The 13033-nt window shown below is 41.4% G+C and overlaps 1 protein-coding gene across 2 annotated transcripts in view; it reads right to left on the reverse strand.

Moving 5' to 3' along the window:
- Positions 1 to 13033, reverse strand: part of MED23 (mediator complex subunit 23) — a 42016-nt gene that overhangs the window by 7634 nt on the left and 21349 nt on the right. For both annotated transcript variants that reach the window (XM_083498044.1, XM_083498043.1), the window contains 10 exons: positions 11101 to 11246; positions 9563 to 9808; positions 9287 to 9429; positions 7994 to 8168; positions 7292 to 7455; positions 6562 to 6686; positions 4863 to 5068; positions 4169 to 4349; positions 3158 to 3328; positions 1578 to 1794 (listed from right to left, as the gene is read on the reverse strand). In XM_083498044.1, the coding sequence (XP_083354170.1) occupies positions 1578 to 1794; positions 3158 to 3328; positions 4169 to 4349; positions 4863 to 5068; positions 6562 to 6686; positions 7292 to 7455; positions 7994 to 8168; positions 9287 to 9429; positions 9563 to 9808; positions 11101 to 11246 (1774 nt within the window). The remainder of the gene's footprint in view (positions 1 to 1577; positions 1795 to 3157; positions 3329 to 4168; positions 4350 to 4862; positions 5069 to 6561; positions 6687 to 7291; positions 7456 to 7993; positions 8169 to 9286; positions 9430 to 9562; positions 9809 to 11100; positions 11247 to 13033) is intronic.

Here is a 13033-nt window from a genome sequence, read left to right on the forward strand (position 1 = left end):
GTACCTGTTGCCTCTTTAATTAACCCTAGATTGTGAAAAACCAGAGAAAATCTCAAGCTAGGCTCATGTTAGAAATAAATTTTGTGTGCTCATGCTCTTTATGGGATAATAAATCACATCTTTTAATGATAATCTCTGTGGTAACCCTAATACCCCTCTAAGTAGCATCTCTGGCTAAAACATTTCTTCCCCATTTTTTCGAAAGTGTGCAGGATTGGCACTGGTAACTCAAATATTTCTCCAAACCCAGAGAATAATATTTGGGTATTTGGAATTGGAAAGAGCATGTAATAGTGACCAAAACGTGGAATAAGGTCATCCTAGAGGACAATTCTGCAAATACTTTACAGTGACAACAATGGATTAAAGGCCTTAAATTAAACAAACATCAATATACATTAATCACATTGGAAAGAATTGCTAGTCTCTGGCTTTTCCAGATTACTATAACAGGATATGTTCATCATCAGTGACAATAAAGAACAGTCTCAAAATATGCTTCATAGTAATTTGAGCAAGATTCTAAGCAGGAGTGTTTAAATGCTTATATGGTAATGTATGAGGTTTCCTAAATCAATCTATATAGCAACAAGCACACCAAAAAAGGGGAAATCTGGTAGTGTCAAAATCTGAAAAATTCTGTTCATTTCCCATGCCCCTTTAGTTCATAAAATGCTAAAAAAAACCAATGAGGCAAAAAAAACAAACAGTTTCACATGCAGAGTAAATACAAATGCCAACATAATCTATTTTGCATTTATCTCAAATTTAAGCTGTTTGATCACATAATTTGGATTTATTTTTAAGCCACGAGGGATTAATACCTTTTTCTTAATCCTTGTTCTCAAAAAGGGAGGGAAGTTATGTGTGGCTGTTATTAGCGGTCTACTCAGCATGGTGACTATTACAATTCATGTTGTCCCTCATTACTGAACTACTAATCTTTATGGCTTCTCCTCAGCTTTTGAAGTAATTGGAAACATCAACAATCCAGTCTCATACTTCTCTCCCCAGCTATTTCAAAAGACGACCACCCCAATTAGCTCTTTCCTGCAACCTCATGAGCTTTGATGCATGCATGCCGTTTGACTACATACAAAGGCTTCCACTTTGCTTCAATATGCTTGCCGGGGCTGGGAGCGGGGTGGGGGGTGGGGTGGAGGTGGGGGCGACTCAGCATACATACATCTGCTTTGTAACATGCAGAATTTTTCCAACACTAAACATCAACATGGACAGAACTTGACACCTGCACATATGTGCCTGCAGTTTTGGCTCGGCCAAACATGGATGCTATCATACCAGCTCGGCTGCCATTTTTGAAACGTATATTGACACAGACTTTTGAAGAGGCCTGCACTTTCCATAGTCTTCCTAGGAGTAGCCCCCCCCCCAGCAAGTCTGACGAAGCCATACGCAATTACTCCTTTACTATGCTGGTGAGACAAGCAAAATTAGCACAGCTGGAACAAGACTCAGACAGAAACAACGCTTCATTGGTGATATTGTTTATCATCCACTCAGTTTACAAAGTAATTCAGGTATTTACAGGAAAAAAGGGGGGGGGAGAAACTTACCATGGAATTTGTATAAGCCTCCTAGATGATCTAGTAAAGTCTCCAGTGATTTGGACACCGGAAGGAGTTCCAGAAATCTGTGAATCACAATGTCAAATACTGGCAGGAAACGGAGACACACGTTTCCAAAGTATATCGGCAAGTACTGGGGCTGGATTTGTACTGGAGGGTTGACTTGCTCTGCTAACCCTTCAAAATATAACTTTTCAGGATACCTCTGTGGAGGGAAAAGTTTTTAAAATATTAATTTATCTGCCTTGCTTTGATAATAATCCAAACCTAATATTTTATTCTCTAAATGTTCTGAATGCAGATCCCCCCCCCCCGCTACAATCCTGTTGTGCACTTGAAAAGCAATGGTGCTTTACATTCATATCTCACTGCAAAATCTCTAGCACAAACTGAGCTCTGTAATTAGAAACACATACAGGCAGCAAATCATAGAAGGGCTTTTAAAGATTTCTAACCTTAGGTGGGGTGCTGCTGCTAAGAAAATGAATAGGCATGTTTTTGCCACTGGGGAAGTGGTTTTTGAAGCAGTGAGATGAAAGCAGGTAAGCCTTAGGGTGATTTCAGCCTCAAAGCCCACATCTCAGGCAGTTCACTGTGGCTGGGTATATCTACACATGCAGGAAACAAAAGCCCTGATGTGTTCTAGGTGGTAAGGCTTGGCCTAGCATCCTCAACTCCCCTAATACTCCCCAGCATCGAAGTGGTTTTGTGTGTGTCTTTGCCTGTAAGATCTGCCTGTTATCGAACTATACTCCCAGTTTCAAATGTGAAATACTGCCAGCCTTTCTCAGACATAAGAAAACTAATCTTGGTATTAAGCAAATTGCAGTTGCTAGCATTTGTCCAGCGGTGAAGTCAAACTGCTGCATTAGCAGCACTGAAGTGACCTCCAGCCTGGGCAGTGTGCATGGAGGTCCGAGGCTAATGTGGACCAAAGGAAAACAGAGCAATACGTTTGGTACCAGCTTGGCTGCAGGACGTGCCATAAGGAGGGACTCCCCTCTGGATCTGTGTATGGTTTGCTCCTTAACCCTTTCTTCTCTCAAAGGTATCTTGCAAAGCAGAAGATGTTTAGAATCAGAGTTTCCTTCTCCTAGATGGGCTACCTTTCCAGGTTGATGAGCCCCATCTGCCCCTCACTCCCCTCTACAGCATGTGCAGAAACCACCTTCTCAACCATTAGGCCCCTGTTAGTCCCGTCCGCTCAATCCGTTGGAGCCTGTCTTTGTCCCTAAAGCACCCAGAGTTTGAGACCCATCAGCTACCCTCACCTGGTATAACCAGCCAGTCTAAGCCATTCCCTGGGTGTGGTTGCTGTCGCATGTTGACAGCTTTTAGCAGCCCTAGGTGAGTGCTGAGCGCAGGGTGGGGACCAAAGGTGGACAAACTACCTCAGAAGTAGCATGACATGCCCCCCACCAGAGGCACTACCCCCTCCCCTAGGACCCCATACACCCCTAGCAATTTGCAGTAATAAACAAATAAATGCCTTGAGAAACAAGGTGTAAAGTTAGAAACAATATTCTAACTTTACGTATTTCACCACTAAGTAAAGTAACCGAAAGTACCTTGTGGTAGGACATGTGTTTCGTATGCCAGTCATTCTGCAGCCAATGCTCTGGGGAGTTGTCTTTCACAAATTCACTCACTCGGTTTCGGAAATCATTAGGTTTAAGTAAGAGCAACTGAATGATGAAGTAGCACACTTGGGCTTCGTTGCCCTCGTGACTGCGCATTGCCTGGAATGGAGAGGATAAAAAGCATCTAAGAGGACAGAAAAATACTACAAATTAAACATTTGTGGCTCACGGAGGGAAATAAATAAATTTGTGAGTCAAATCTGTAGCACATGAGCCTGAGATGTTTGGAGAGAGCCACACTGTGCATAGGCGTTTCTATGCTAACGCTAGACGCCTCCATGCCAAGATGAGCAAGTTGGAATGGTTGGTTTTAAAGGAGTGCATGGATATCTATTTATCTCACACAATTTGTGCATTGTTTGACTGTTAAAAACCTCTAAGCAGTTTACAAAAATATAAAACAAAACTTTGAAACTATCAATAAAAACAGTTAAAAACAGATATTTAACAATATTCAGAAGATGATTAAAATCAGCACTAGCTAAAAAGAAAACTCATGTAAGATATATAGTGGGCATGACAGAGACGACCAAAGAGACAATTGTGTCTTCTTTGCATCTGTCGTCACTGTGGAAAATGTGGGGTTGATCCTTGTGCCTGAATGGACTTTCTCAGAGTGTCTGAGGATCTGAGGGAAACAGTTGTAAAAATATGAACAAATCACTGGGTCCAGGTAGCATCCACTAGACTACTTAAAGAACTCAAATGTGAAATTACTAATTTTCTAACAAAAAATGCAACTTGCCCCTACAATCAGCTTTTTAAATTGTTCATAAATGACCTAGTTAGGAGTGAGCAGTGAGGTGCTATGTATCATAATCGTTCAGCGTGGTAAAAACAAAAAGGAATTGTGAGGAACTCCCCAGAATCTCACTAACTTAGGACTATTAGTTTTATGGTCGTCATACAAGAGGTATCCTCTGCTGTGGCGTTACTTACCAAACATAAAATCAACCGGTCCAGTGTCACAATGTTGTATTTCCACACCATGTCATTGAGAATCTCAATACACTTATTGAGCTGCTGGCCCCCAGCTGATGTGGAAAATTCATAGACCAAGAAATCTGCAAATGTCCTTACATGAGCCACCAGAGCTCTGGCTCCGATTCTTTCCAATACCCTAACAAACAGGATAGAAAAATGCAATGGTGGCAAATGCAGAATTAATTTAACAACGTGGACTGCTAAATATAGATACTCTACCTAAGGCTGCCATTATCAACCAACTAACCTCTAGAGAGCCACTATTTTTAGAACATTTACTCTCAAAATGCATGAAGTAGGGCAGAACTGATAAAAACCTGCACTAAAAATAGAGTGGTGATTCTAGCCCCTTCTGTCCTAAAACAGATTTCCTCTGGAGTTAGTAGATAGGTCTGCAGCAGCCCACTTTGTATTGATTTGCACTGATAATGAATTTGGTCTTTTAGGATATGCCTAGCAGACTATTAACATTATACATAATGAATGCCATGGGGATGAACCATTTAACCCTGGGCAGCTGCAGAAACCCCCATCTTTGGCAAATATGTTATGTTTCCTTTTACTAGTGTGCTAACTGAAATGTACCTCTGCTTAGAATGTTCTGCACAAATCTACTATGCCAGAAACAATCCATCTTGAAATAACTAACCTGTAACCAATTTGGTTAATATGATCAGTCTCCAGAAGCATCTTCCAGAGGAGACAAAGGAAGAGGGGTGGGGAGCCCTGCATGGAGAAGTGGGTGATGATGTCATTCTCATTGATCATGGACTTCCATTTTCGGTACTCCTCTTCCACGTTTTTCTTCAGGTTAAAGCGGCTCTCTTGCGGTACATTATTTTGTTTGAAGAATGCCTGTAATAAAGTGAATTGTTATCCGTTGTCAGATCTGAAAATGCCTATTTCATCTGAAATTAAGCAAACTACTGTGAGTCATTCTGCTTCTATAATAGAGACATTCAGAAGCGGGATCTTAAAAACTTGGAGGAAGAAATCTTCTACCTGAAGATGGGACTTAATTTTGGGGCTCCAGCCACTTCCTAATGCCATCCAAGTTGACCCCTCTTGATTTCCCCCTAAATCTCCAGCATTGCCAATATAAAGACTGCCACTTTTCTGGCTTTCTTTCTCACAAGGGAGCCATGTGTTCCAATTTGTGCCAGAGACAGGCCTGAGTAACTGATAAAATATTTTTAGAATATCGGGTTGTGGAGGGAACAATTATCTCAGAAACCTTGCATCCTGTAATCATTTTGCAACTAGCAAACACTAATCCAGTTATGTCTAATGCCTCCCACATCTCATCTCAAGTCTCTGGCAATGTGTGGACTGCAGGGGTCCTACACCATGCCCACCTTTTTCACTCCTCCAACCCCTTTCACTAACTATTTAGTATGAAGGCGACTTCTGGAGAGTTTGAAGCTCACTGTTTCGTGATGGAGGAACTGGACATGGCTAGGCTGAATCCTTTCTTTCCCCCCAACACCCATGGCTCAACTTTAATAGGTGGATGAGGCTGTCCACCTGTCACTCACCTGATGCCATTATGACCTCAGAACTGGAAAGGGGCTCACTTTCAAAGGGAACAGCTCTTGAATACAAATGGCATGCAAACCTACTTCAAAATGGATGGCTCTCAGTGCCTACACTAGGGAATCCCAGATGGGGAACTACTTTGTATAGCCAATCCTAGTGGGGTTTCCTATAAGTGAGAGGGAGCCCTGCAAAAGGCAGTTTAAGGTCCTGACTGTTTCTTTGCATCCATGTCTTTACCTGCCTATACCTGACACCACATAGGATGTCCAGTGTGGGGCAGGTGGGTGTGGTCTGGGGAAACAGTTTTGCAGGCCAAATCAGGACTCCTAACCAGGCCTAATAATGAGGCCCACAGGGTGGAGGTTCCTCACCACTGCTTTAGCTGGTCCCAAGAAAGGTATTAGGCTCCTGTGACATCTGGTTTCTTTTTCTGATTTCTTAACGCCTTCTTAGAAACACAGGGCTTTCTCTATACAGATGAAGGCAGCAGCAATTCAAAGTTCATACTCATTTCACCAGACGAGGCTAAAAGCAAAAATGACCTGCCACACGTTTTGTTATGTGACTTCTGCAAAAATCCCTAATAAGGGGTACATTTTGTTGGTAGTGATTTCTTGTTTAAACCTTTAAACCTGTACCCCTTTAAATCTCATCCTCCAAAATATACAAAAAACACTGTTGGGAAGCTTCCTTCACGTAGTTTTACTGTGAGGTGACTTTTAAAAAGTAAGAGAAACAGTATGTTCTTCCATCCTAACTTGCTCAAAGGTGAAGACATACTTGCATAATTGGTTCTGGTTTTTTTTAACTACCTGAAGTGGAGCCGGAAAACAGCTCAAGGTGTGTGAAGCCCAGTTATGGGGAGTAAAGCTCATGATGGTCTGCAGTATATCCTTGCACCAAGTGCCCTGAATGGAATCCGACCCTGTGAAAAAATCTAAGACAGACATCTAAATGTAATTACTTACTTAAATAGCTAAAACAAATACAGTGGATTGATCAATAGTCATCTTTATTCCCCACAGATACTATATGCATTATTACTGGTATTGTAATTTTAACAATTCAAGACCTCCACAGGTTTCCTTTTCCAGATTTAATTACTCATTCTGACTAGACTCTCTTTTAGATTAACCAGAGTTGAGCGTTATATTTCAATCCTAAACTGTGGTTAATCTTAGCTATGGTCAGAGAAAACAAGTCAGCTGCATAAACTATAGTTTGAAGGTGGCTTATTTTACATAACTATAGTTTGTCCAGGTTAAGAGATCATGGCAAGCTGTGATTAGTTTAAAGTGGATCTGAAAGCTTCTAAACCTATTGTGACTATGATGGAAGAGGGCGTAATATGTGAGCCTGAGGCTAGATGTGGCCTCATAACAGTTCACTCCTTCAAGCATTGTAACAATGCAGTGAAAGCATAAAGAATTCAAGACTTGTAAAAGAAAAATTTAGCGCACAGACTGTATTAATGCTCACATCTTGTGCTTTCCTTTGATATATTCAAAACCTTCTGTAAAACTGAGAGATAATGACTGTTACCTGTGACATGCGTTGCTCTTGCCAGAGTCAAAATAAGTGCTCTGTTAAGTTCCTCCGATTCTGCTGAAAGGACTGTCTTGGGTTCATTAAGGAAGCGGGTGAATTGTGGCTGGACCTCAGAGCTACCCAAAGCAGTGATCAGTCGTAGAGCAGTGCTTTCAACACTATAAGGAGAATATGTTAGCTATGTTTTCAGGGAGAAACAGGGTTGTTAATGATAATTGCAGGAAATCAAAGCAGGAGACATCTTGCTTCAAGCATTATTACAGGAAGCATGGCAAGATTCATTTGACTTCATAATCACGAGATTTGAGTTTTCAAGTTTTGCACTTTACACGAGTTCGCCCTGAATTGACTACCCATATTTCCATGAATACATATTGGCCTGGTTTGCGTGACTCGGTAAGCGTACCATGACTGCGCACACTTGTGGGCTCCCAAAGAGGAGCTAGCAGCAGCACTACTCCTCTCTAATCTTGCTTATTCTAGCTCTGCACTGAGCTAAGCCAACCTTTTAGCTTAGTGTGTTGCCTGAACGTGTGCACATGGTTCACCTTTTTCTTCTCTGTGGCCAAAGTTGGTTCTGTAGTGTTTGAATCATCTTTTGGCCGAGAAACATTTTTGACCCAATCCCTCTTCCATGGTTTTCTGCTCTGTGTGATGCTTCCAAAGCAGAAATAGATTTACAGTAGCAACACTTACCACAGATGAAGCTGGTTCTGATTAGTCTGTGCCACAGCGGCTAAGGAATGAAGGTTACTGAGCAGTTGAACTCTGTAATGAGGTTGGATATGGTGCATGCGATAGCTGAACATCTCCAGGAGAGTATGCAAGATTCCCCAAGCGTGAGACTTAAAAACAGTGGGTAGCAGTTGGCCTGAAAAGAAAAATATGAAATCAACTATTTTTTCAGTGAAACATTCAGAGGAATATATTTTTCTTACAGGCACAAATAGAATCAGGCAAGTTCAGGCATGTTTCTTTTTTCCTTTTTTTTAAAGCCCTATGTCCTTTTTTTTTTTTAAGCCCTACGGCATTGACAATATATGCCACATAGTTAGATCTTAGCAACATTCAGGTAGAATAGGTATACACTATTATGCAATTACGCAGAATACTACATTATTCATTTATATAATGGCTGCCTGAACAGGAGCTTAAAGCAGGAGTCCCTATTATTCAATGCTTGTCATCTCTTCTTTAAAGAAGATATTACATGCACTGAGTAATACAAATGATGTAGACAATTTTGTTGAAATATGGCATCCTTTTATAAAATACTTCACTGATAACCCTGAAAACACAGATTGGACTTGGGCAAACCCAGCAAGGTTAACTGTGAGGTTAAAGCCTGCATGTTATTTGGGTTCCTTGGAAGAAGTGTGGGATAAATATGTTAATAAAAGCAAGAATAAAAATAACAAGATAAATTTCCTTCAGTATGCATAGTGTTGAGCTGGTTTGTTCTCAGTTCAAATCCTAGCTTATCAACAAACTAACTGGGTGGTGCCAAGCAAGCCATTCCCTTTTTATCCTGAGTCCCCTATCAGTAATTAAGGATAATACTATTGTTTCTGTCTTACACATATCATAAGAATGGTTGAGATGAAAGTGCTTTGGCTATTCAGGAAAGTACTATATGTATTATTATAATATGCATGCTATTTATTTCTTCTTGATCTCAGATTTTTCTTTGTGATGGTATCACGTATTAGAAAATAATTTAAAGTTATCATGCCAGATAGAGAATGCCTGCAAAATAACTTAACATATATCTAAACAAAAGTTATAATAACTGGATCTTGGTCCTGAACCAGATTGCATAGAAGTATGTATCAATTTACATTATGCAGGGCCCAAAAGTGTAAGCACTTTGGAGTATTCACAGGGCAGCCCAAGCCAGGGATGTTTATGTATATTGATTTGGCAGCAGAGGCCCAAATTTCAACCATATCTGTTGACATTTTTAAAAATCAATCAAACAAGATTTCTTACTTATAAAACCTTTGATGCCTAGGGATTCTATTTCCATATAAACCAGCAAGCGACTATATGTTTCCACAAGCGCTGGAGCCAAGGCTAAGCTAGATTTCGCATGGGCCAGTTTGATCACTCTGGTAGCTATGCTGTGAATGAGGCTGGGGAGAAAAAGAAACCATGTTATTTTCAAAGCCATTTGGTTGAAGTTAGTTTTCTGAGAATACAGATCTTCTGCACTGCAATACACACACTTGACTCTTCTGTAACTTTCAGATACTGAGCATACTCTACCTCATCTTGGCATGAACCGTCAGCGAATCCAAGAGGTTCATTGGCAAAGGTGTGATGGATCCTGAAGCCATACAATTGGTTCCTGGGAGAGGTATTCTCATGTTGCCATTTCCGTAAATAGTTTCCACTAGAACACCCATAGGCAACGTGAAGCATTCTGAATTGGTGGAATAAGCATTGCACAACAGGGCAATCTTGTAGTCATTCATCTGCAAACTTTTATTTCTTAGACTCTGTTGCAGGAATCTGCGAGGAAGTTCAATGAAAGGGAAAAGAGTGACTGTCCCAGAAATGCCTGAGCAACGGAAGTTTGCATCTGATGGTAGAGTTGCATCCTAAATCTAAAAAACAACAACCTATCAATCTCATTCTAGGTAATATACAGAGGAAATCTATATCTCTGCTGCGTAAAGCCTTTTCTTTTCCACCAGGTCTTTGATTTTGGGAATGCCAATTGTTTCTGCATTTTAACATGCTGTGAAGTGCCTAGACAACCCAGTTGGATAAGCAGCATAAGCTAATTAATAACTCAAAGCCCCTTCCTATTTTCCTGTTGAGTTTTACCACTTCTCTGGTGATGCTTCTGTTCACTTGTTACTTTTTGCTGCAGTGGTTTCTTTTATCATAATTAAACTGCCTTCCACGGTGTGTTTTTAATGGCTTTTAATGCCTGAGGTGTGTTTTTATGGGAAAGAAGTACAGAAATTCTGCACATGACTATAATAAACAAAACATTCATCTTTTATCGCCCTTGCCTCTCTCTCCATTCTCTGTTGTGTTCGTTACCCTTCTCTATTCCTTACCCTGTCAACTTTTAAATATTAAGCTCCTTCAGGAAGACACCTAGGTAACTTTGCAAAATGGCAATTGTGTGAATGCCGCTGCATAAGTGAACAATAAGGAAGCCAAGTGAGCAAGGTAACATGAAGCAGAGCTGGAGTAAGATTTGGGAGGATACAAGTTATCAGGAAAAGAGAGACCCTGGGTCTAAGACGTCCCAGTACGTTTCTGAGCGCAATTCAAAGCGTTGGTGCTGACCTCTAAAGCCCTAAATGGCCTTGGCCCTGTATACCTGAAGGAGCATCTCCATCAACATTGTTCAGCCTGGACACTGAGGTCTGCCTTCTGCTGGTTCCTTCACTGTGAAAAGTGAGGTGGCAGAGGGCCTTCTCGGTTGTGGCGTATGCCCTGTGGAACGCCCTCCCATCAGATGTCAAAGAAATAAACAACTATCTGACTTTAAGAAGACATCTGAATGCAGCCCTGTACAGGGAATTTTTTAAAGTTTGATGTTTTACTGTGTTTTTATTATTCTGCTGGGGGCCGCCCAGAGTGGCTGGGGCAACTCAGTCAGATGGGCAGCATACTAATACTAAAATACTACTAACGATGATGATGATGATAATGCAGTAGCTACAGCAAAGGTGTGGCAAGCACACTTGACCAGGGATCACACAACATGAGATACTATTTGTTAACTGTCAGCTATAGGAGTCAGCTATACAATTGAAAAGAGGTATTATATAGAAAGCAATTACTCATGGTGAAGCTTGAGAGAATGAGGAATTGGAATTTGTAGCTTAGAATTGTCACTGTGAGCCTTCCTGTTCAGATGTATCCAGATACAGGTCATTGCAAAAGCGTGTGTTGATTGGGGCTTGTTGATATCAGGTACAGGAATACACTGAGGAAAGAAGAAACATGAAGTTAAATTCTACTGGCTGTCATACAACTTAAAGCATTTAGACTTGGTGAATCCCAGTTTGACTCTTAGGAGTCTTCACATCAATAAAGGAATTCTCTTGTAAATCAGTAGATAAATACCCCAAAACTGAAACCACTTTCTCTAACGCACTACAGTTAAAAGAACTGAAATGTTGCATGTAGATTAGCATAAAACCAAGGAACAGGACTGGCATATCTTACATTAAAAGCAACAATGAGAATTCACATGCAAACACAGAAATAAAAGCACACGTCCTGGCTTGCAGCGGGGGCGGGCGGGGGTGGTGGTGGTGGGAATGGAGATTAACATTGTCAAAGAATTTCTCTTCTGTGTAAGCTATTCACATCCTAGCTAGGCTGCAGATTTTTTTTTTATAGGCTGGCAATTATCCAAAACATTTTTATCTCACCTTTGCTCAAAAACTTCAATGAGCCTTAACGATAAAACCAAAGAATAATGATATGTAAAAAAACAAAACCCAACACACACACACACCAAAAAAAGAAAAGCAGCAGAGCAAATCATACAGTTCAAAACACCCAATTAAAAGAGTTTCCAGCAGAGTTAATACATAAAAATTCAATGGGCTTCCTAAAAAGGAAGGTCTTTCTATGGCAAAAAGCAGCTAATGAGGGGCAAATCACAGCTATGAAGAAGGCTATTTCCCAACCAGATATATTTTTTTTTGGTGGGGGTGGGGGTAAACATGTAGGAAGGACACCAATACTGAGCTGAGCAAGATGCCAGTGTAGTAAAGGAGAAGGCAGTTCTTTAGGTCAGAACTTTCCAAATTGTGTGTCGCGACACGTTAGTCTATCGGTTGCAGTGTGCAGGTGTGTTGCACAAATGCTCCCCATACTCCTCCTGGGGCTGGAAAGGGTTAGTTTAACCTCTTGTTTGCTAGTAAAACTGAATTACTGTGTCGTAAAATGATGCATATCTAAAAAGTGTTACCAACATGAAAAGTTGGGAAAGTTCTGCTTTAGGGTTATTATTCTGAGCTGGCCCAAACGTAAGGCGACTGCTCATGGTTAACACATGGCCAGGGTCTGTAGTTTCCAGGACTGTGAGTAGCTGGAGCATCAGCAAAATCTCTTCTAAACCTTGTTCCAATCTCATTTTGATCCCTCATCACTTTCTTTGTTATTCTTACAGGCATCGTACTGTCTTATCTGCTTATAGGCATTGTATCAAACTGTTTATGTTCCTCCTCCCTTTTTGATTTTGTGTTACAATCCTGGGCAGGGGTCAGCAAACTTTTTTGGGAGGGGGGTGGTTCACTGTCCCCCAGTCCTTTTGGCGGGCCGGACTGTGTGCATGGGCACGCAGGGGAGGGCTGGGGATGGGCACGCAGGGAAGGCTTCTCTCTCATCCCCAGCCCTCCCCTCCCCCTGCCTACCTTCTCTGCCGCTCTGCCTGCGGTTGGGAGCCAGTGGTGGCACCTCTCCTTTCCTTGCCAGCTTTCCCTGGGCAGGTGGCAAGTCTTCCTATTAAAGCCCAGCCCCCTTCCTCAACAGGGCAGGGAGAAGTCAGGAAGAGGGAGGGAAGAGGGGTTGACACGGTGTGTGTGGAGGGGGGAAATTGTGAAAAAAATGGCGCCCAAATTGTTTTTTTTTTTTTTTAATAAAACAGTGATCGCGCCAATCCAAGCAGCGACTCCAGAACCATCCATGGGCCAGATCCAGAGGGCAAATGGGCCTTACTTTGCTGACCCCTGATCTTGGGTTTCTGTTAATATGTCAATA

This window comes from Podarcis liolepis (genome assembly GCF_965112155.1).
Source record: "Podarcis liolepis genome assembly, chromosome: 3".
Taxonomy (NCBI): Eukaryota; Metazoa; Chordata; class Lepidosauria; order Squamata; family Lacertidae; genus Podarcis; species Podarcis liolepis.